The 24,140-nt window shown below is 36.7% G+C and overlaps 1 protein-coding gene across 2 annotated transcripts in view; it reads right to left on the bottom strand.

The window, feature by feature from the left end:
• The window catches only part of BICC1 (BicC family RNA binding protein 1), a 108,022-nt gene that overhangs the window by 67,200 nt on the left and 16,682 nt on the right, over positions 1-24,140 (bottom strand). For both annotated transcript variants that reach the window (XM_051619000.1, XM_051619001.1), the window contains exon 2: positions 2,018-2,064. In XM_051619000.1, the coding sequence (XP_051474960.1) occupies positions 2,018-2,064 (47 nt within the window). The remainder of the gene's footprint in view (positions 1-2,017; positions 2,065-24,140) is intronic.

Raw genomic sequence — 24,140 nt, 5'->3', positions numbered from 1 at the left:
ATATTATAGATGGCATTATTTATGCAAATTACACCCACAGTTCTTGATGTGCTTCTTAAATGATGCACTTCCCCTCCCTGTTCCACCCAAAAGCCTAGCAATAATGCCCTTAGAAAAAGTTTCATTTTCATATGTATTTTATAAACTGCATTTCCAAAAGTATCTCGCCGTGTTAGTTTGTGATGTGTTTCTAATGCTACAAATCACTTGCTTCCTCACTACACATCTTGAAACACATGAAACGAGTCTTCATTTTACCTCCAGAATCTCTGCCTTATTCAGTGAACATGAGAAAGGAAAAACCTTAACTCTGATTAAAGGAAATTGCACAGACACCGACAGTGAGTAAGCTATGAGCAACTCTCCAAAGATTTTTCTTGAACAAAAGAAAACTCCCAAAGAAGATAGCTTCCATCTGTTTTTATTAGCTGTAGTACCACATGTACATACTCAGACAATAATCTAAACAGTTCTTGCGACTGTAAGAATGTCAGTTACAATGAAGCAACTTTCACCTATCATACCATCCACACTATGCCTATGTAATTAGCACACACATGACAACATATTAATGCCAAAATAGCCACTACATCTATTATCAGTATGGATTAGTAGTGTAGTCTTATTCACATACTTGCAGTTCCAGCACACTTCACTTTCCTATTAAATTCACAGTATTTTTTGCTGTTTTAATAATAACTACATAAGGTACCTCATATCTACAGTAAATAATCAAGTATCCAAATATACATGTGAAATAAATAAACCATTCAATCTCTTATAGAGCAAATACTTTGTCTACAGCTTCAAGAATTATGAGAAGACTTGTAATGGTTCTGTAACATCAATGATGTGTAGAATAAAGTATATGCTACTATAGATTAGCTTTGGTGTAGCAAGGAAAAACCCCACGCATTTTGATTACTTGTTAAGAAAGAACTATTGACACATTCTCCTCTGTGTACTCTAATATTAGACAACCAAGCACAACAACCAAGTGCAGAAAAGTAACTCTCACGGTCAGTCGAGAGCAACATAATCTAAAGACTCTAATAAAATACTTTCTAAAACAAACACTTGGGTAGTATACACACTACTCCTTCCTCACCAGACTTTATCAGAGCATCCGACAGCCACATGCAGGATAAAGTATTCTTCACATCTACACAAAAACCTTTTTTGAAGTGAAGACCTTTTCTTCATAAATATGAAGAAAACATGGAATATACAGCAAGCTACTTGTTTAATGGACAACTAGTCAAAAAGGAATTTCAAGACATTTCAATATGCAGCATGAATATTTACTGTCTGCTCTTTTGTACAGAAAGACCAAAGAGCTCACCACTTTCCTTGGCATACTATATGCAGATCTCTATTAACACAACTCAAATAATATTTTACACACTATTCTTGAAAACAAACTATGTGGCTTTGCAAAAGTAATTTCAAAGTCATTACTCATGACTATGTTTCTCTTAGTTTAGTTGCTCCAGGACTATTTTTTCCAGTCCTTCCGTGCCTCTGTCTAACCACAAACATTATTGAATCATTCTGTGGATTGTGTATTTCTTTGTTAAAAGGTCTTTGCATTTCTCAACCAAATATTTATGCTTTCAACCATATCATACTAAGCTTCATGTTAGTTTTTCAATAACAGTACGTAGCCTTCATCCATAGATATAAAAACCTTAGGACTAACTCACACCACCTTTTAAACGAACCCCTTGCTATTAAGCAAAATAAACTTTTATAATGCATATTTCTATATATCTGACAGTCAAAGAATAATTAAATTGTTGTGCATGAGAGTGGTATACATCAAAGAACATATTTCTCATCACATTCCATGCATAGCTGATAGTTAGTTTACACACAATTATAAAAAACATTTTTAAAAGATGTAATTAATACAGTGGAAAATGCACATTAAGTTTATTTAGTGTATGTCATGAATGAACAATGGGTATAACTTTTCCTCTTGTCAATTGATATTATAGAATGAAAATACATTTCTTACCTTCTGAAAAAAGTCTTCCCCACTTTTTCCTTTGCCCTCTGCAGCAGCTGTAAAACAAAAATGGGATCTGGTTACTAAATACATAGGAGAAAATTTACAGGTTTGCATATAGAAATTGTCAGTGATTACATGCAACTGTGAAATGACAACTCTACATAAATTTTTTCTCATGTAATAAACATTTGTCACCTGATTAACACTTGGAATAACCTCTTGCAAATCACCTGCTAAGGATGGTGTCCAAGCAGATGTTAATTTTTGCATACAAGAGCCATAACATACTGATAGATATTTTAGTTTATATGCCCACGTAAGTCTAATGACTTATTCTCACTGCCTACTTTTCCAAGTAATTCTACCAATAGCAGGATCAAAAGAAAACTAGGAAGATACAAGATTTGCTGTATTCAAGATTAAAAATCAGACTCAAAGCAAGAATAAGCATAAGGGTAAAACAGAATCTAGTTAAAATCATATTTTCTTTATTCTACTATTTTTTTTATCTTGAAGTGAAATACAGAGCTAGGTTCATTAAGCCCAAAAAAGCACTGTAAAAACCTACACACTAATTAGTGCTGATAAAGATTCATTCCTCAATTGCTTGTTCTAGTGCAAAAATCTATGTTGATAATTAGTTTACATAATGAAAAATGCATGATCTACTAGTCAAAGTTTATGAGCTACAACATTCAGAGCAGCTGAAAAACAAAACATAAGTCTAGATATTTTCACTGCAAATGGCACCACTGCACAGGCCAGAGGCATGTGCACATCTGAACATTTGAGAAAAAATATCCAAGACAACTCAAGGTTAAAAGCAGCACGAAACATGACTACTGGTAGGGTTTGGCAACCACAGGACAAGAAGCACTTGTTAAGCAGGGAAAAAACTAAGAGATCTTGAACCCCTTAGCCTAGGAAATCAAAGACTGAAAGGTGAAATTCTTGACTTTGTGGAGAGAAACACTATCAGAGAACACTTTTTATACCTCTTGCAGTGCCAACTGTACCAGTGCAAGAACAAGGGGGGTCCCAGGTCCTCAGCTTCAGGGAGGATGAGCAGGGAGAAACAAGCACTGTCAGAGGAACATGTGCCAGCACACTGAAATGCCCCCTTTACTCTAGTACTGTACTAGTCACACTGGGACATATCTGTATTTACATAAAAGGAAATGCTGGCCTGAATAACAACTGAATACATGCAGGCTGTAAACAAGCCTAGAGCTTTCACAGTACTTGTCAAAATCAGTGCAGGCACCACCATAATGGCAAAACGAAACATCATCGTAGAACACAATTTGCAAGCTTACAAGAAGCAATCATATTATTCAGTGACTGCAACAGCAAGACCTGGATAAGGGCCTGGATGATCTCCCACATTTACTTAAGCCTATAATTGTATACTTAGGTAATATAAATTATTGGACTTAAAATTATACAACTGCATATAGCTTAATTTACAGCTAATCTTTGTTGCAATCAGAGACCTAGCAACCACTTCAAAGCACTGTAGGTCAAGCTACTTATTAAGACAGAAATTTCCTTCTCCCTGGAGAAAGGTATGCCTCCAAATGGAACTCCAAGTGCAAATAAGAGCTCCTGAATGGTACTAGATTGCTGAAGAAACTCATTGTCATTGTGATTTTTCTTTGTTTCTCAGGTATGAAACCAACCTCCAGCTCAGCCAATCACCTTGGCTTCACAACTGTTTCAAGTATTTAGTTTTCCCCAATCCTTTGATTAAGCAAGCAATCCAGAGTCTTAAGTTACTGTTAACTCTGCTAACACAACTTAAGAAAAAAATCATACAATCATAGAATGGTTTGAATTGGAAGGGACCATAAACATCATCTAGTTCCAACTCCCCTGCATGGGCAGGGACACCCCTGACTAGACCAGGATGTTCAGAGCCCCATCCAACCTGGCCTTGAACACTTCCAGGGATGGGGCTTCCACAACTTGCCTGGGCAACCTGTGCCAGTGTCTCACCACCCTCACAGTAAATAATTTTCTCCCAATGTTTAACGTAAACTCCCCTCCCCTCTTTCAGTTTTGATAAAAGCTAGAGGCATGACATGACTTTTTCAACCCCAGAGAAAGCAATGCCACTAAATTTGAAATAGGCTTCTCAAAATATCAACAACATTTAAATACCATGGAGAAAGTGTACACTACAAAGTTTTATCTAATATAGTTCAGAAATTCATGTTATTTGACTGAAGTGTAGTCAGAGCAGAGGCAGTGAACAAAGCCTGTCAAGCAGTCATCCTCCTGCAGAACAATTCCAGACTCAACAATTCCTCAAGTCTGAAGAAAAAGCCCTGCTTGCCCTCAAAATCTGCAAGTGACTTTAAGAGAAGAGCAAACTGGTGCAGGTCTCACCAGAACAAGGTTTTCTGGAAGCAGATAAAACAAGTGGGGAAGATTTCAGTTTTTTCAGATTTATAAGGTACAGACTCTAGCAGAAAATCACAGCTTTCTTTTGACAGCAACCACTTCATAGATGCATGTTGTTTTACAAGTTTTCTGTGGGTAGTTAGGGTCCGGTGGCCGGAAGATTTCACGCTGTACAGAAAGATAAGACCCCTCTCCTAATAGCCAATAGCACTTAGTTCATGATGTAAGCAGACGGAAGTGACACCACAGACCTAACTCATATAAACACCGTGGTAAACACTAATAAACACCATTTGCCATCCACCACATTGGTGTCTGTGAGCTGATGCACCGAGCGGCCTGGGGTTGGCCGCCGTGCCGTTCTTGAACCAGGTCATCACGCCTTTCACGAAAGGCAACAGTTTTCCATTAACTTAGGAATAGGCATGAAACAATTTTGGGAAATGAGGAGTACCACCACACCATTTCAAATGAAATATGGGACCAATGTGCTTTTAATCAGAGGATACAGGAGATAAATTGAAGATGAGAACATGACAGCTGTAAGGCTGAAGTTGCAGTTTTGAGAACAGACAGGTTTTGTTCCAGCTGCAAATACATGATTTCTAAACAGAATACAAACAAGAGATGGCTTAGATAATAGCAGTGATGCTCTGCAGGGCATTTAAGCAGAATGCTGACAAAGCAAATTCCAAGCTTTTTTTGTAGGTTTATTTTTAAACTTAATCATTCTGGTGACCTGATTTACAGCTTGGCCCCACCAACAACTGTACGGCACAACAGATGGACTCCAAAAAGCACGCATGAAGTAAGGAAGAGGGAATGAGAACATCCTTACACTGGGTTCACAGAAAAAGAACAACCATCAAACAGTACGGAGAACAGTGAAGTTAGAGCAAAAGACACTTTAGAAATATCTTTAGGTAATAATCAGTGGGTTTAGTTGTTACATCATACTATAAAGGCAGGGTCTTCCATGACATGTTTTCAGCATGTAAGCTATGTTTTATGATAACCCATTTGCCAGGTCTCATGATATGTACAAAAAAGCAGGGAAGACTGCATGGTATTCTTTTTAGAAAGGAATCGAAGTTTCAAGTCTCAAGTAGCTTGAAGCAGTTCTTCACACAATTGAAAACATTGAAATAGATTAGTATTTTGTCACACTATGCAGCAATATCGAATCCATGAAGAGTTATGCCTCTGATAATTTTTCATATAAAATAGATTTTAGTATATTAAGTTGATCTAGTCATTACAATCTCCATTACATACTGAATAATAAAAAAATAATGCTCAGAATTGCAACTTAAAGCACTGAGCTACACTTAGGATGGCATCTTCTACTATAAAAGAAAAAAGTGAACATAAAAGTACATGAAGCAGTATACTACATTTCCCTTTACGTTAACTATTCTTAAGTTATTTCCTCCTGCTGCCCACCCTCTTCTTGGTATAACTCTTTATACCAATTATATTTGTTTACTATTATTTTACTAGCTTCCTAAAATTTGCTTTCTAATTACTACAAGAAGATACATTGAAAAAAAATCTAATCAGTACTTGGAATTTTGGGATGCTATCCACAATTAGATAAATTTTAATCTATGCTTACCTCCAAACGAAGTACCCAAATTTAGGAAAGTTTCCAACATGCTGGCAAAACACTTACTATTAATGTGGAATTATATTGAGCCTTTTATCCTCTCCAATGATGGGAAAGACAGTTCTAGCACTTCTGGAAACAGCAAGAGTAGCCAAACACAAGGGGAAATGTATCTATTTATTTCATAACCGAAAGGCTAAACAGATTTTGTTCCAATGAGACAAACCCAGCAACTTTTGCAGGGAAATGAGCAAGAGAAGCATTCCAGTTATGAAATCTATACACAAGCTATTAGAAGCAGAAACCATTTGCAGTGTTAATACAACAACCTGCAACTTAGTCATTGAGGTTTAACTCAAATCAGACAAACTGAGATAAAAGCAAGTGTCCATTTGTGTTTAGGAAAAAAAGTCATTGCATCTTAAGCTCAAATTCTTTCAAAACAAATCTTGAGAGTATTAACCCCAACTCTCAAACCTCATCTTGGAAATTTCATAGTGAGAAGATCCCAAAATTTACATTTGACAAATGTACCCTGGCGGATTATTTTAGTAATCTTACTAATATTAATTAAAATTTTAATATGAAACCAAGTTTCCATCAAAAAGCAGTAAATTTCAAAATTTTCAAGCATGCAAGAGAACAAGCTTTAGGTGGGAGGCTTGAGTGGACAGGCAGTGCTGTACGTATGCTGCATGAAAGGCACAATGTAGCCCATGTCACTAAATTTTAAATAAGCTTTCAGATTTTAACAGGCAGAGTTCTGCACTTTCTGACTTGGCAAACAAAACTGGTGACTTCAAAACACTATGCCAGTATCAAACAACATTAAAAAGTGACAGTACTGCCTAGTACTAAAGTTAGCATCACTAAACCTGACCTAGGATATATTATGCTAGAAAGTGCAGGTCAGTTAGTTAATGGCTTACTTAATTCCACATCGCATGATGGTTAGAAACCAATTTTAGAGCTTTCTTTCTACAGACGCAGGTCCCTAGGACCTCACTATGCTCAGTTGTGAGAATGGTTTCTAAAGGACAAGTCCAAGAAGCTACTTGTGAAATACGGACTTTTGTTTTACAAGAATGCTTTCAGTCACCAAAAGAAAAATGCCTTCCCTGCTCATTTCTGCCTTGTGCTGCTCTCCTTTTTTTGATGGCAGGATTTTCTGTGCAGCCATAACAGACACCAGGTCTAACTTCATACTTGGTAGAAAAAGTAGCATTTACTGGAATAGCCTCCTGGTCTTACTTAGCTGGGAATGGCAGAGGGAAGGAGATCTTTGGGGCTCACTTTGCTGGCAGCTCTGGCCTAGGCCAGCTGAAAGTGTTCGGGCACCAAAGCTTCAAGAATCAGTAGCAAAAATAAGTATCTTTTTATATGTTTTCAGAACCACAGGCTCCTCCACGAGCAGGACCAGGCCATGCAAATATGACCCAATCAGAAGAGCAGTTAGCTTTCTAGCAGCACTTTTTACTGCAAAAGTGCTACCAAGTCAATGAAAGTACTCCTTGAACTCAACTAAATGTGTGTGATGACAAGTGCTTGAAAGTGTCTCTAATGAGGAATAGGGAAGCATCAGTGCTTTGACAAGATTTCCAGATGAGCGCTGGAACACCATGCCTGGTTACCTGCCTTAGGAGACCAATCCACCTTCTTCTGCCAATGCTCCCTGTCCCCAAAGCAGATTTGAAAAAAGCCACAAAGCAAACAGTAATTAATACAGTGTGCTGACTTTCTGACTGACAAACTGATTCAAATCTGCCAACCTCTGCTACTCAAAAAATACTGCTTTCTTAGAAACAGTATTTATTTTATGGTATTGAATCATCACTTAACTGACTTGACAAAAACTAGGATTATTTTTACACAAAATGGTAACATTAGTTTCAGGAATACAGACGAAAGGCTATGTAAATGTGCATAATAAGCATTTTGTATTTTAAGCTGTACTCTGTTTATTATAATTTCTTCCATACCATGAAACATTTTATATTAGGTTTTTGCTTTTCAAGACATATTGGATTGCCAAGGTTCCATCCAATATAAATATTAAAAAGTTGAAACAGGTGTTAACTATTATGGCACCCATGAAGTACACCATTTGTCTACTTAATCACCAAATCATAAAAAAGCCCAACTGTAATTTCTTCTAAGTTCACATAGAAAAGTGAATTTCAACTTCTACTTTAAATATTATTTTAATTATGAAAAAAAAATTATGACAATACAGGGCATATTCTACATGAACTGAACCCAAGATACACCGCTTAAGTCATGTTTAAACGAATTACTGCAACATTGTATATCTCACATCAGCTTTGTGTCTCATTTCCTAAAGTCTTGAAACTGTTACTGAAAACAATTCAATACACATTTGTGAATTTGCCTTCATGTTGATTAGCACCTAAACTACTTCTATCTGCACTGAAAAACTACATTTCTAAGAGAACGTAAAAGCATGTTTTGCTCTTCAGGCTTCAGCTATGATGAAACAAAACCATTCCTCACATCAAAACATTATAACAGGAGAGATGACTAAATACTACACTACTTTTAGCAAAACAAATCAACAGGACTTCAAGAAACTGTACATTAATATAGCTGAAGGTAAGTAATCAATTATCCTTTACCTTTCCTATCCCCTGAATGAGAAAGAATTTGTAACACTTATGTTGAGACTGTTCTCATGTTCAGATTTGATTTTTTCTGAAAATACCATGAAAACACACTAGTCATATAGCTGGGTTGTTTTTTATTATTTTTTAATTTAAATGGACAGCTATTGAAAGTCTGAACTATTTCTCAGGAGTTACCAAGCTGGTTATCACGCATAAAAAAATGCAACCAATTTTTTTTTCATTGAACCAGAAACTACCTGACAGAAAAAATATGTTTTCCTGTGCAGAGTCAGACACCAAATCATACATACTCTGTAAGCTTGCCTATATCAAGCCAAGATAAAGAATTCCACACTAATGGCCATAAAATTTACCCAAATTGCTGAAAAGATGCCTCTAGGAACAAAAGGATAGAGCACACATTGTTAAAGAAAAAACCTGACCTTAAACTGAATTTCTTGAAATGCAAGCAAAGTAAGTTTCCATTTTTCTTGCATTTACAAAGATAGTCTCATTTTCAGCTTAGGAACGAAGAAGTTCGATAGAGACACAACTCAGGTAAAATAAAGGAGCCTGGCAAGAAAAGTAGCACAGCCTAAATAACTAAGAAATGTGCATAACAAACTGTCTTCAATACTATTTTTCTATTGGCTTTTCAGTAGTATCACATTCTACTCAGTCTAATTTTTATTATAATCAATTTCATTAAGTAACCCGAAACGTACATCCTCAAATCTCAGTAATTTAGGTCCCAAGTGGCTTCATAAATACAACCAAGTTTTCAAGAAGCAATTAATGAAAAGTGGGCATTTCAACTTCCTTCAATTATCATATATAGCAACCTTTAGTTTTCAAGGATGCTCACTGCAGACAGGTCAGAACAGAGCCACAGGGTCAACTGGAGGTATCAGAAAGGGGGGGTGAGCAAAGCAAAACAAACACCAAAATAGTCAAGAAGTTACTGGCACATTTAACCACTAAAAAAACCTAGCAAAAATATGCCTGGTCCAAACAGCATGGTGACAAATTTGTCCAGTCAGGAACTACACGATATCTGGGATATTACAAAAATTACCCAATGTCTACATATTGTGTGACAAAAGGACTCTTGAGCTGAAGGTGAAAATGTGTAACCTTGTACTGAAAAAGTTAGGGGAGGAAATTTTTCAACAAAGCAGACAAAAGAGATATCCATGAGCCAAATTAAAACCGTTTCTATGGCAGCATTCATCCTCTGGTCGAGGAGCCAAAAAAGAATTGTAAGAATTTCAGTATGTTCAGTAGACTACAACAAATAGACTGTTAAATATCTGGACATTTTTGGGTAGGTTCCAGTGTATCTCCTTCTGTTAGAAGGAACTTGATACCCAAGCTACTAAGTAATCCATAAAGAGGCCAGATGTGCTATAACTTCTGACAGACATAACTAATTCTGGGAAAAAAGCAAACTGAGTACAGGATACTTTTACCCTGCTGTTGAAACACGGTGTCTATGAGCCCCCTGGAAATCCAGCATCTATGTCCTCTTCTCAGACCACATGCTAAATGGATGAGCATCCTTGGATCAAGGTTTAAGTCACATGAATGCACGTGTAAACACGAGCAGTAAGACATTTGTATTCTTTATTCTGCCCTTAAGCCCCTATTTCATCTCAGATACAGAATCATGAAGACTATTAAGGCATATTCACTTATTAGAATATTTAATTTTCAATAACCATTTCCCCCTCTACATACTGTATTAAAGTTAAGATTGTTGGCAAATAACTAAAACCATCCAGCAACCGAAATTCAAACTGTTTATTTAATCATTGCAAATGATGGATGAAAACAACAATGCAGAAAAAGAGGGAAAGCTTAAAACAAACTGCTGACTTCTGCTACCTCTGCATACATTACCAAGAAAGAATGGATGAAAAAAAAAAAAAAAACATACTCCAAAGACCAAAAATCTATCTAATTTTGATTAAATATTCTTAGAGATTTGCTTCCTGTTTCTGTAAGGACTCCATGAATTTGGAGACTAATAGCATCATAAAAAAATGATAAAAACCACCCCAAAAAAATAACAATTGAGTTTCACTGAAAGCCACTTGACTTGTCAATTCCCCCCCTCCCCTGAATCAATATTTTTAGGATTACATAACTATAAAGGTCTATCCAGAACCAATAATCTAATACATAACTGTAAATTTTAGATATCTAACGACAGATTTTTCTAATTTTGCAAATCAAATTTATCTCTAGGGAAAAAGCTTTCTGCCAAGTCTCTGCATAGAGAAAGTCTGTTTATTTATTTTTTTAGCCAAGTCACAGCTTGAAAGCAGGCTGTGAAGCCGGGGTTGCTTTGGGAGCCCCTTTTTCCTTTTTAGAAATCTCTCCTTTGAAAGGCACACATGGGTCTGAGCTCATCCACACAACCACAGAACACTTCCTTATGTGACATGGAGCACAGTTGAGGGCATGGCAAAAGATTTAGGATCTCAATGAAGATAATGAAGTGAATGCTTTGCTTCCTGCCAGGAAAACTAACTAGCTGTCAGCACTGCATTACCTGATTAAAACTACTCTATTAGCTGCCTCAGATCGACACTTGTTCACTTAAAAGCTCCAAACTGTGTCATCTCCATTTCTTTGCTTCTCTTTCCCTATACATGGAAATCCCAGCACAGAAATTTTCCCCTTCTCACCTTGATTAGGATTGCTATGGTAGAACTGCAATCACAGATCAGAAAGAGGCAGAAAAGCAAAAATTATTACTGACAGTCTATCCCAAAAACTGGGCAAGTCAGTTCTACTCTGTGCTTTAGCTCACTGGGTAAAACATTCCTGGAAGTCTCCTACAACATCCTTCAGATGCGTTCAAGGACTATTGCTGTTTCCTCTAGCAGATATGCTACCTGATGATTCTCAGTGAAGTTTTCAGCTTCGTCTTCCTTCACACAAAATTCTATAGTTTCATGCTAGCATTTTGAGAGTCTGTTCTCAACTTTCTCTTTCTCACTGTCAAAACCCAGGTTGAAACCAAAGCCTCTATTCCCTCAGAATACTCAGTTGCTCAACCATAACCTCATAAACCAAAGAGTAAAGAGTCTCCTTGGAAGCCTCTCCATATCCTACACTTTTCTTCAAAAAACCCTTCTTAATCCTTGTCAATGACTAAAAAAGAAAAAAAAAAATATGACTTTACTTAACAGTTTGCTTTTAAAAGTCTCAAGCTAATGCAAAGATTCCATTTCAAGTCTGTAAGCACTTTAACTGTATTGATAAACTCTAGGAGAATATCCAGGCAGAAAGTATAGCCAGCTGCCAGGCTGTAGGAAGGAGCTAGGAATTCTAATGAAGAAAAATTTAAGATGGGGCATCCCAAAAAGTGAGCTGCTGGTCATAAAAGCTACTGGATGTTTTCTGAAACAAGAAGAGTCAGTGCATTACTGTAAGTATTCATAAATTACATTTTAAAACTTCTAATTAATAATTTCTTGTCTGATCACCAGAACTTAAACAACACTGATGAAGTTCCTGCTATACTACACAAAGTTAGAAAAAGTAATTGCCATAATCAAACTGAGGTTTTCTTTGCTTTTTGAAGAGGTTTCTTTTCCAGAACAGAAACCTGATTCTTGCTAATTTTTCATCAAAAGATTCCCAGATGACTAACATCAGATTGTCTTAATTAGAAGCAAAATTTTTCTTCCATTTTAATCAATGGATGAAGACAACTTTTCAGCATCTAAAGACTGTAGTAGCTGAGTTTAATAACTTATTTCTAGTTTCTCTTAAGACAGAAAGAACTTGTATCTGAGCTACTGGTAATCACTTTTTATGATAAACTATCAAACACTGTCAATTACAATGAGACTTTACTAAGAACCATGAGCATGAGTGAAATCTGATTAAAGCATTGTATTAAGTATATTCATGCACTCCAGCTCACCCTAGTATTTCCCCCATTTTGAGAAAAACATTCTTTATAATGTTTGATACAGTACCAAAACCGTAAGAGAATGAATCATCCTAAGGGTCATAAAACATTTTTGCTACCTAAACATAGAGGAATAAAGCATCTGTGACTTCAGTCTTCCTGTACTCCTTGGCCAAGCTGCCCTACAGAAAGATGCAAAGTAGAGTCACATCCCAAGAAGTGTCACCTCTACTAAAAGGAAAGACAAGGTGGTTTAGCTTTAGCTATTTTATTGAAGCAGTTAGTAAACTGCCTCCTGTCCTTCAAATGGGCCTTTAGTGCATTTCAGCTTTTCAGGAAGGTGTCAAAATGATAGGCTGGCCAGAAACAATTTTCACAATGTATTGATTTGTTCCAAATCCTTTGTAGGAACAAAACAGACAGAAGCAGTCAGCGGCCAGGCATGAAGTCAGCAAGCCAGCTCTCCCACATTAAACATAGTTCAGATAATATCAATTCCCTTGACCCACGATCCAAAGAGAGATAGTTTTGGAGGAGTTACCTTGAGAAAGGCTGCTCTAGCAGCTGTAGGAAAATCTCACCAATATCCCATATGACCTGCTGCTGTTATAAAATACTTTTCATCCCTGAAATGAAAAGCTATTTCTGCCAGCAACTCACTTTTCCAGTACTATATGTGTACTCCCTGACATACGGGAAGAGATCAAAACAACGTGGAAGAGTTTAGCCATTCCAACCTCACTTTGATCTTATCTTGCTTACCTCAGTTAACCTCCTTATTGTTATTAGTGTATGAGCTGACATGCACTTAACCCACTGAATTTGGGGACTGTTGTTCATCTAGGAAGATATGTTGAGAGAGGAAAAGATGGAAGACAAAGACCTATCTGACATTTTTTCACTTCCCTGCAGCCTAGCCACCATAAACTCTCCAGAAAGGACAAGACAGCTGACTGAGCTACCACCACATTGACACACATCCGGAAATGAGCCAAAACATTCATGGAAGGGTAAGAGATGTGAGAGATGTAAAGCTTGGCATTTTTCTTAAAAACACTCTGCAGTGGGGCTGCTTTATTGAGTCACTGGATACTGTAAAGACTCAAAAAAAGCCCTCAAGTGCCTCAGGAGCCAGAACCCCTCTTGCTGCCAGTACCCAACAGATCCAACTCTGCCCCCAAGCCAGATTATCCATTTAACAGAACTTGCTTGTTTACAGGGAGAAAGAAAATCATAATATCAGAAGTGCCCCAGGGGCTGACAGAGGATAACTGCCAAATACAAAAGCTCTGCTCTCAAAAGATTGATGGCTGGGGATATTCTTAATATTTGTTTAGCATTCAACTTTCTCTCTATGCATAACCACTCTTCTTGTCAGGTATGCGCACAGATACTGTATGATTCATTACATGGGAGGAAAGAATGTAGCAAGGCTGTAAAAAAATTAGAAACAAAACCCCTACAGACTTGGATAAAAACGTACACAATATTTTTCTGATGGCCGTACTTGTTATGACTCATTCACAGATGTGGAGTTACAGGAGAGAAGCCAAGATCAAGTCAAAAGACAAAGCTTCATACAGGAAACCAGTTTAAGTCTGTTGCAACACAGGTTACATACTGAGCTACAAGGGAAAAAAAGCCTCTTCAAACAGTAATAAGACACTTTGTGTATCTGGAATCACGATACTGAACAAAATTCTGCAAATATATACAAATAGGGACAAAAACCATTACCTATAATTAGGAGGTCTCTCCCTTTTCTAAAAACCAAGCAATCCCACACTTTCCATCTTCCTGGATGAAGCTGGAATATTTGGAGAACAAAACACAAACAGTTCCCTTTTTCTGTCCAAAAAACTCTTTTCACTTCTCTCTCTATCAGAATAAAAATCCAACAGCCTCAGAGTTTTTAAAGGATACACATAATTAATCCTTTTTTAAGGCATCTGAGCTTCAGTTTCTGCACGTCTACAGAGCTGGTGACACCTCATATGAAAAAGACAACACATAGAAATCCACACATGCAGGCTGTTTGGCATCATTTTTCCCCTTAACCTTCTGAATATCTCCCTTTTTTTCTACTTTGTGTTAATCGGTTTGAAAACAGATGGATCACCTCAGATGTAAATTCTTTACCAGATACCATTCACAGATCCTTTTATTCTTTTTGCTTCACATCTCCAGTCCCCTTACAAAGCATTTAGTTCTCAGCTCAAGCATTCAGTACCTATTGAACTACATGTAATCAGCATAATGAAAAGAAGTTATATTAATTATCAAATATATATATGGCAAGCCTATGAAATTCCATCTCATACAGAAGCATAAAATGCCTTCTTTGATATTTCAAGTATTGATCAAATCCAATTCAGTCTTATTTTTAGCATATTTTAGTTCTAAGATGTACACCATAAGACTATAAAGGAATTCTATAAGAAGGGTGTTAAATTTAGAATAACTGATTTCCAGTTTAGGGAAGATTGTGAGTCATTCCTCCAGATTTAATTTATTATATGTTACACTACTGACACTACTACTGAAACAGTGACCACTTGATATCAGTTGCTGCTTAGAGTATTTGGTAAAACTAAATCGGATCCTTCTCGTACCTTTTACTCCTTCTGAATGAAAAAATGCAAGTCTAAATTTATACGCAGAAAAATGTAAACCTACTTATGTACTTCATAAAAAGCATAATTGGCTATAAACTAGTATAAAGTGACAAAGGACAGAAAGTTATAAAAGCCAAGAAGAAAAACAAAATATTAACACATGGAAATAAATGCATGCATAAACACTGAGGCAAGTCATTGACGTATTTAGGTATTTTAAAGAAATGGAGAAAACATGAAACCTTGTACTTTAACCCAGAAGGTAAAATTCACATTTTTAACACGTAACTCAACTTACAGCAATGCATTGCAGATCTCCATTTGTACTGTTCCCAGCTTTAAAGACAGAAGAGAAATTGTCCCAGTTTGGCTTGTTCATAGATACTGCCCTAATCTAGTTAACATTTGAATAAAACAAGGTAATCTGCTTCAGTCAAAATTAAATGCAATTAGACCTGTGCATTGTGATATATAGAACAACCAAAATAACGTGGAAGCTCAAAAGTAGCTGAGTAAAGAAGAAAGTGTGGCATGGGTCGCTCCAAAGGGTGGAGATAGAGGAAACGAGAAACTTACCTAGCTCTGAACTTGGTGCCTGGGTATCACCACAATAAAGCGTGCACTAATTTGTCACCCATTTTCCCATACATTAGCTAGCAAGGAATCCAAATTCTGTATCAGCACAAAAACACAGCAATATGAGTTACTTCACCAAACTAAAGTTGAATCACAACACCAAGATCTTTCTAATTTTAAGAAACTGGAGGAAATGAAGTAATTGTTTAGGTAAGAAGATCAAAGCACAACAAAAGTCTAGACCCTTCTGGTAAAGGTGAAAAAGATGTATTTTCACAGCTGTTTTTATGTCCACATTTTCAACACCCTCATGATATTTTTCTTATGAACAGTCCCCACATTAAAAAATGCAATTGCTGTATACAGCTGCCAAGGCATTCAATTTTTCTGTTTATGCATATAGTTATATATAAAAACATACAAATAGACAGAGTGAGAAAAGAATGTTGTGTTGTATAATTAGGATTGCTAGATACAGTTCACAGCAAGATAAAAGTCTGCACTGATTTACATTGCAACAGTAAAATTTAGCTGGCAGCCTAGCATCCACAGGGGCTCAAATCATGCCGTGTTAGAAGATGTGGACTGCATTAAGCTGGCTAAGCAATTAACTAGCTTTTATTTTAGCATTGTGGACTTTTTAGCAGAAAAGAGGACAGTTAGCTTAGGGCAAGCAAATGCATTCCAATTTTAGTCAGACAAAAATAAATTAAAACAATTAGTTTTATCTCCTATGTTAAATTATTCCATTTGGGAAATCCTACCTCCTTCTTCACTAAGGCAACACTACAGATATAAACATGGATTGAGATACAGCAGACACACATACAACCAGAAAAAAAATGTTCCAAACTGGCACCAGGAGAAAGCCACTTTTTGGACAAAAAGGTGCAGCTCCACAAGAAATTCTGCACTTATACTGCTAGAATATCTTATTACCAACACATTTTTCAAACTAAATCTTCTAAAAAATGTTGCAGGGTGGCAGCAAATCCTTGTAAACTTCAGGTGAATGATAATTACATTCTTTCACCAACTATTTCTAGGTAATTTTTCATCAATAACTACAGGAAAACTACAATATTTTCTCTACAATGAAGTGCTGAAGGACAGGAGGAGAAAACTTTTACATTGTGGGAAAAAACTAACAAGTCGCATACTGCACTCATTTTACTAAATATGATTTCAGAAAACCTAAGTATTCTTGCCAACCTAACTAAGGGTGCCATATAAAAGCAGAATATCAAGTTACGCAAGCAAGCAGCAAAGTAACATATTCATTACAGTTTCATTGAGAACTGCTCAGTTTAATGCTTTGCAGTCCTAGGTGCTATAAATCCACCAGCTTGCCCAAACTGCCTTGGAACCAAGTACTTCCTGAGAATGCACGATAGTTCATGTATTATCAAGTTGAGCTCATGCTGTGTATTACAGACAGTCAAATGAAAGAGTCGGTAAGTTAGTCACCCAAAGGTAAAAAAACCCAACAAAACAAAAACCAAACAACAAAACAAAATCTTATTTGGCAGAATGTACAATGGTATATATGCAAATAGCTCAGTGCTATTGATGCTCATCCAACAGAAAGACCACAAAGTTATTTTTGAAGTTGAACACCATCTCCAAGCACACATCCCTGAGACTACGGATGGTGAAAAACTGATGAGAAGTTTTAACTACCCCATTCACCTTGAAGCACTGATAAAGGCTGTTAGCCATCTTCATGTGAGGACTCCTCCCAAATTTAGGCTGATCTCAAGACAACAGAAATTAGCCAACGTTGCAAATTTTGCAGTACTTGAAGAAATAAAAATATATTAACATGCCATAGCTCAAGCATCAAACCCCACATGTAGTTTGGGGCCACACTTTCATATCCACAAACATGCTCAAGTCAATATTTCTTATTATTATGTACCCTGGCTACATGGAAGCTGTATAGAAATACAAAGTTCTCCATTGGTTCCTCTGGGATTTACCAAGCTCTCACAAAATAAGTCTTTTTGATACTGGGTCTGATTTACACCTCTGGGAAGATATGCAAGTTCACTTTCCCCTCTAATGGTTCTTCCTCTTAGAATTTAATTCTGCTCTTATTCACTCACAGTGATTCAGAGCAGAGAAAGCCAGGTCAGTATTCTCACAGGTTTGTAAGAATCACAGAATGCCAGGTTGGAAAGGACCTCAAGGATTATCTGGTCCAACCTTTCCAGTTCATAAGACAAAGCTCAGCACCCTGTCAAGCTCAGCATTGGCTAACTCCAATGTGGGAGAATCTCCTACTTCCCTTGGGAGACTATTTCAATGTTTGATTGCCCTCATGGCAAAAAATTAATCTCTTGTGTCCAATCAGAATCTCCCCAGGAACAAAATGTGCCCATTACCCCTTGTATTGTTCATGTGACTCCTTGTGAATAGAGAGCCTCCATCTTCTTGGTAGCCACCCATTAAGTACTGGAACACGGTAATTGGGTCTCCCTAAGAGCCTTATCTTCTCAAGGTTGAACAAACCCAATTCTCTCAGCCTCTCCTCATATGACAGGTCTTCCAGTCCTCTCATCATCCTTGTGGCCCTTCTCTGGACCCTGTCCAGCCTGTCCACATCCTTTTAGTAGAGCAGGGACCAAAACTGAACACAATATTCCAGGTGAGGTCTAACAAGCACTGAGTAGAGCAGGATGACGACTTCTTGATCTTTGCTGGCGATGCCCTTGTTGTTGCAGCCCAGCATCCTGGTGGCTTGCTTTGCTGTTACAGAACACTGTTCACTCATGTTGAGCCTGTTATTCACCAAGCCCTCCGGGTCCCTTTCCACAGTTCTCTTCTCCAGAACTATACAAAAAACCCCAACAAACTACTCAAAGCTTAGAGTGATGCTTAATATTGCCACTAAGTCATCCAGGAGGAAAAAACAAAACAAAACCAAAACAAACAAAAAACACACAAAAAAACCCCCAACAAAATGTCAAAAACAACCCCACAACAACACAACAGGGGTGTGCCACCACCTGAAAATGGTAAATTTAAGGATGCGTGTCTTAAAGTCCTGCCAAAGGGCAGCTGAAATTCTCCTGAGAGACTGCAAAGTCCCAGGAACACCTTGGAACTGCTACACTTGCAAGAAGGGAAAAAACTTCATTGGCACTTTTTAGTATTCAGGAAGCAATCCTGCAGACAACTGAAATCTCTAATAGGTTTGAGCAGACAAAGGAAATATGGCATAACTGCTCCAGGTATCGGGCTAATTCTAAACAAACATCACTTATGTGCATGTACAAGAATTGAAAGCCAGCCTTTGTGAACTGGTGAGCCTCTTATTCAAATGTTATTAAACTCAGCAAAGTGTTTAAGAAACAGCCAGGAAGCAGAGACTTGTTTTGCAGTTATGTTGCCTACACAAACAGGTCCAAAACATGTTACTCAAATCATAAGACTCCTCTGTTTTCACAGGCAAACAAATCATTGCCTACAGTATACGATCTGAAAGAGTGGTATCTAGCCCCCTGCTCACTAATTTCTACTTTTATGGACAAAAAGCTATTTCTTTGTTGCTTACAAGGAATATATAAGCCCAAGAAATGCTACAAAACTGCATTTATACAACCTTGTGACACAGCGCAGGAAATGCTTAAGCTAAATTCATGACCACAAGTAAACAAGAAAGCATTGTTTTGTGGTTAGACAACTGTAATTCTGAGTTATGCAACTCATTTATCTAGCAACCTTGAGTTTTTCTGAAATTAAAGGTCTCTCTTCCACTTTTAAGACTCAATAAAGTCCTGCTTAGAAGAGCTGATACAATACCAAAACCCTTTAAGTTCATGCAAAATAAACTGGAAAGAAACTTGTAAACTTAAAGGATATAAAATGTCAAGTGTTGGGAAGTGAAAAATTACAACAAAGAATGTGCGATTTCTGCCAAAATCTAGAAAAACAAACGATAAGAGTAAAGAACTAATATTTGGCCTACTTCTGCCTCCAGTTCCTGTGTGGGAGCTTTAGCACAAGAAATACTGCATTTTTGCAAACAAAACCAGTATTAAGCAGCAAGATGTTAGTGCAGCTGATTTAATGTAATGTTGTTTTCAAGGATAACTTTTTCCTTTTCAGCTCAGCTTTACTTAACATAGATCCTTTCAGTAAAAGTTCACTTAATATATTTTTTCTTCTGCGTTATGTCAAGCATCGACTCCTTTTTCAGTGTTTACACAGTAATAAGGTAACTTGCACACAGGAGAAATAGTAAAGTTAATCAAAACCTAATCTGTAGCAGAAAGTTTCACTATATAAATACACACATCAATTACTTCTAACATGACTTAATATTTCGAATTGCCATTCTTGCCTGCAGATCAATGCAAGGCACTTCACGATTAATGATGAAATGATGGTAAGCATAATTCCAAGCATTTAACATCCACCAACCTGACATTTACCAGCACAGTGTCCTTAAAGCCTGTTTACATTTGCTTTTGAATGCACATTCAGTACTAAAGCAAAAAGCTTACAGAGTCTCAAGTACCTTACTCAGGCAGCATACAACACTCCTCTAAAAAATACTCAGCCTACAATATACTGCAAAGTAACTGATAAGGCTTATTGATCTTTCAAATTACAGCAGATTTTAAGAAACAGAGTGACAAATACAAAAATTGTAATTCTTTATCAGCATACACAGAATGATGTTTCCATTTACCATAAAACACTATGGACCAAACATTGTGTAACATCTCTCAACATGTTGTACTTGCAAAGCATAGCAGTTTTTATAAATATTGTCCATGTGTTTCATGCCTGTGTAAAGTTTTGGCTAAAACAGTCTCTTTCTAAGTGACATGGAAATCTCACTAATTTGGAAAGAATGTCAGTGAACCAATAGGAAAGAAATCAAGTCTACTTTAGAACCTTGGCATTTGCCCTGTAACCTGCTAATTTGTACTCTTTGGAATATTCCTAATTAACTGAAATAATGAAAGCACACATCCAGATCTAACTATTGAAGCTGAGCTGATATAGTACAAAAGCCTTACCATTGTTTTAAGATCTATTTTATAATCAAGGAGCATAATGTCACTCTGAGGACTTGATAGCGAACAAAACCAAAATCATGGCCAGTTTTTTCATAAAAACCCAAACATACCCAAGTATTATCCAAGAATATACAAAGATTAGATTGCCCTGGCAGCAGATAATGTTAGACTGCTAGCTAGAGGAAATAATGCTTTTATTTAACAGCTACAGAAGTCTCAATACAGTTATTTTAAAATAGGCCAAGAAATAACTAGCCTAAAACATCAACTTAACATCAAGTAAGCATGGCAAAAGGAATTACATTATCCAAAAGTATTTTAAAAAGAAGCACAGCAAATTGCCATAGTTGGGAAGCACTACAAGATTGTTTTTGAGAGAAATGCTAGCTAAGAATGTTAAAGGTACATAATATGAGAAAAAGGACTACTCTATTTATGAAGCCATGTTTGCTCCTGGGAAGTACCTAACTGCAATTTATACAACGTAAAACATAAGCAAGTATCATATAAATTATTTTCAATTATACAAATAAATTATTTTTAATTTAAAATAGTCATATCTGTAGTTGACATGGGAAAACAAGAACACTGTACATGCATAGTATCTAACTGAACAACACTTTTGTTAAAAACAGGCAAGGGTGTTTGAACTGCAAACCTTCCCAAAGAAATAAAGTCCACTTGAGAACAGGATGAAGCAGCCCAAAGTCAGCATTCCCAGACATAAGCATGTACTGCAGTCATGCTTCTGTGACAGAGACAAGTTACCCATCAACTAAAAAAAAGAAAAAAAGCCTATAAGTTTGCTTGCAGTAATTTGTCTTCAGCCAAAAAGGAACAATATCAGCATTTTATGTTCAGCAGAATGAACGATAAACCAAACCTCCAGTACTCAGTTTTGTTGGGAGAGTAAAAATCCAATAGCACCTTTGTGACTTAGCCCAGAGCATCTCAGTTTTGTATTTATATATACCTGTTAGCAGTTGATTTTAAATAAAAACCTCAAAACAACTATTTGCTATAGTTCCTAATCATATGTAACTAAAAAAAAAACACTAAAAATTTGTTTTAGGTTTTCACTCTCCATTGAAGTCTGTATTAAGAGAATAATACAAGAAATTATAAACAGTGAAGAGCAGAAATATAAAAACCCTATTAAGAAGTATGGAGCTTATCTAAAAGGTAGACATACTGCAACTCAGTCTCACTTTATTTCTCATGACTATTTTAAGCCAGATTGATTTTCCAACACCAAATTATGATGCATACAGGCAAGTATCACAATTACAGAAAATCTGAAATTTTTAAGTCCTCCATTACTTATAGGATTTATCAAGCCCTCACAAATTAACTCTCTCATACTGGGTCTGATTTACACTTCTAGGAAGATCTGCAAGTTAACTTTATCCTCTAATGCTTCTTCTCATAACATTTAGGAAAAAAACATCTCCAATGACCACCTTCTTAAATTCTGTGTTCTTCTCCACATACTGAGCCCTTCGCCTCTACCTCAGCTTTCTTATTCCCACACAGTGACTGAGGAGAGAGAAAGCCAGGTCCATATTCTCACAGGTTTTAAGAACTACGCAAAGCCCAGAGTAATGCTGAATATTGCCACTGAGTCACTCGGGAGCTAAAAAACCCAAAAAGCAGGGGTGTGCCACCAGCTGAAAATGGGAAACTTAAGGATATACATCTTAGCTACAATTGCCAATCCTACTTTTTTATTTTTTTCCTTAGACAGCGAGGACGGGATAGATCATGGAGCCCTTGCATCAGGAAATGCCTCAGAATGCATCAGAAAATAAGGAATTACAGCCTTTGCTATCCAAAGCCAGGATAGAGAAAGCTCTGTGGCAAAAAATAAATTGTCCACAAAACATTCCTAACATACCTCTTGTATTACAATAATATAGACTTCAAGATGTTCCACAACATGAACTATAGCTTTGTGCAGTGCAAACCACCTAACAGAAAAAGTACATTCTTTGTGCAGTTAAAATGGATTAGCTTTAAAGCTAAGCAGAAGGGAAAAATGAGAGCTTGCTGCTCTAGTTCTTCTGTTGAATGTTTGGAAAGTTCATGTTTCATGAGTCTTTAAGCAGAGTAAACAGTATCTCAGGGCTGCAGAAGACTGCACTTGAAGAGGAAGAAGGTTAATAATACTGTAAGTTATACTAGTAGAGCTTTCTTGTAAATGCATCATACTGGAAACTTCCACTTCCAGACAGGAGGTATTTGCATAGAACTAGCTCTTGAAGTCTTAAAGGAGCCCTCACTTGGCAATCTTAAATCACAAAGGCACTGAGAAAGGATAAGGACAAGTCACCACAGAGAACTCAGTTCTGCTCTCACGTGGCACAGGCAATGGACGCCAGTGAAAATGAGCATTTTGAATTCAGGAAAATCCTCCCTAAAGTGGAAGTGTCCACTTTAGGATAGCATAAAACTACATTATGCCTTCTCCAGAAAAATGGCAAACACTCAACCCACACACAGTAAGTATCAAGCAAAGCCTCCTACTATTGACTTCATTTGACTGGGTCTTCTAGAGTTGCAATTAATCTGTAGGAACCTTACCAGTTTCTCAGCTTGATTTTATATCAAGTCTACTTTTGCAGTTGAAAACAAAACTTAGGTCTAGATAAAGTCAGAAATGCAAACCCAAGATTTAGAATATCATATCCTATGATATGAAATCCAGGTATCCTAACAGAAAAAAAATACACATAGACATACTTACTTTATTTTGCCACACTGTAAAGAGAATCAGTGCTACTTATTGTTGAGCTCAAAATATTGTAAGAGTGTAACCATCACCTGTATGGAATAGCACAAGTACAACACATCAGATGCAACTCCAATCTTCACTCTTCATACAGTTACTTTATGTAAGAAAAATAATTTCTCCTACCACCTGTTCTTGAGATAAACATGACAGTAGTTTTCTCTAAGTTGCAAACAATGACTAACAATTCACACTTTTAAACTTCTCCCTTTACACTGATTTTACCAATGCTACTGCAAATATTTCAGCTGTCACTCTAACACAGAATTTGGCGGTTGTTTGCTTTTTTTGCACATTACTAAAAACAGAGGCAGTGCAGATAATTAGGACTAATTAAGTTGTATGGAGACTAGTAGATTCTTCTGCAAAGACAAGCATGTTAAGTTTATAAATTAATCTATTTCCATAGACACACCAAAGATCCTAAAGCTGACTTGACATAGAGAAAATAACATTGCAGTGGCCAGAATAAAAATCCAGAAAGCTCACAAGATTCTGTAAGTCTCTGCACATCTCAATCATACATAATAATAAAAAAAAAAATCTCGAATTATCAGAGGTGAAA

This window comes from Apus apus, chromosome 4 (genome assembly GCF_020740795.1).
Source record: "Apus apus isolate bApuApu2 chromosome 4, bApuApu2.pri.cur, whole genome shotgun sequence".
NCBI classification, from domain to species: domain Eukaryota; kingdom Metazoa; phylum Chordata; class Aves; order Apodiformes; family Apodidae; genus Apus; species Apus apus.
This window is presented reverse-complemented; position numbering and strand designations above follow the sequence as displayed.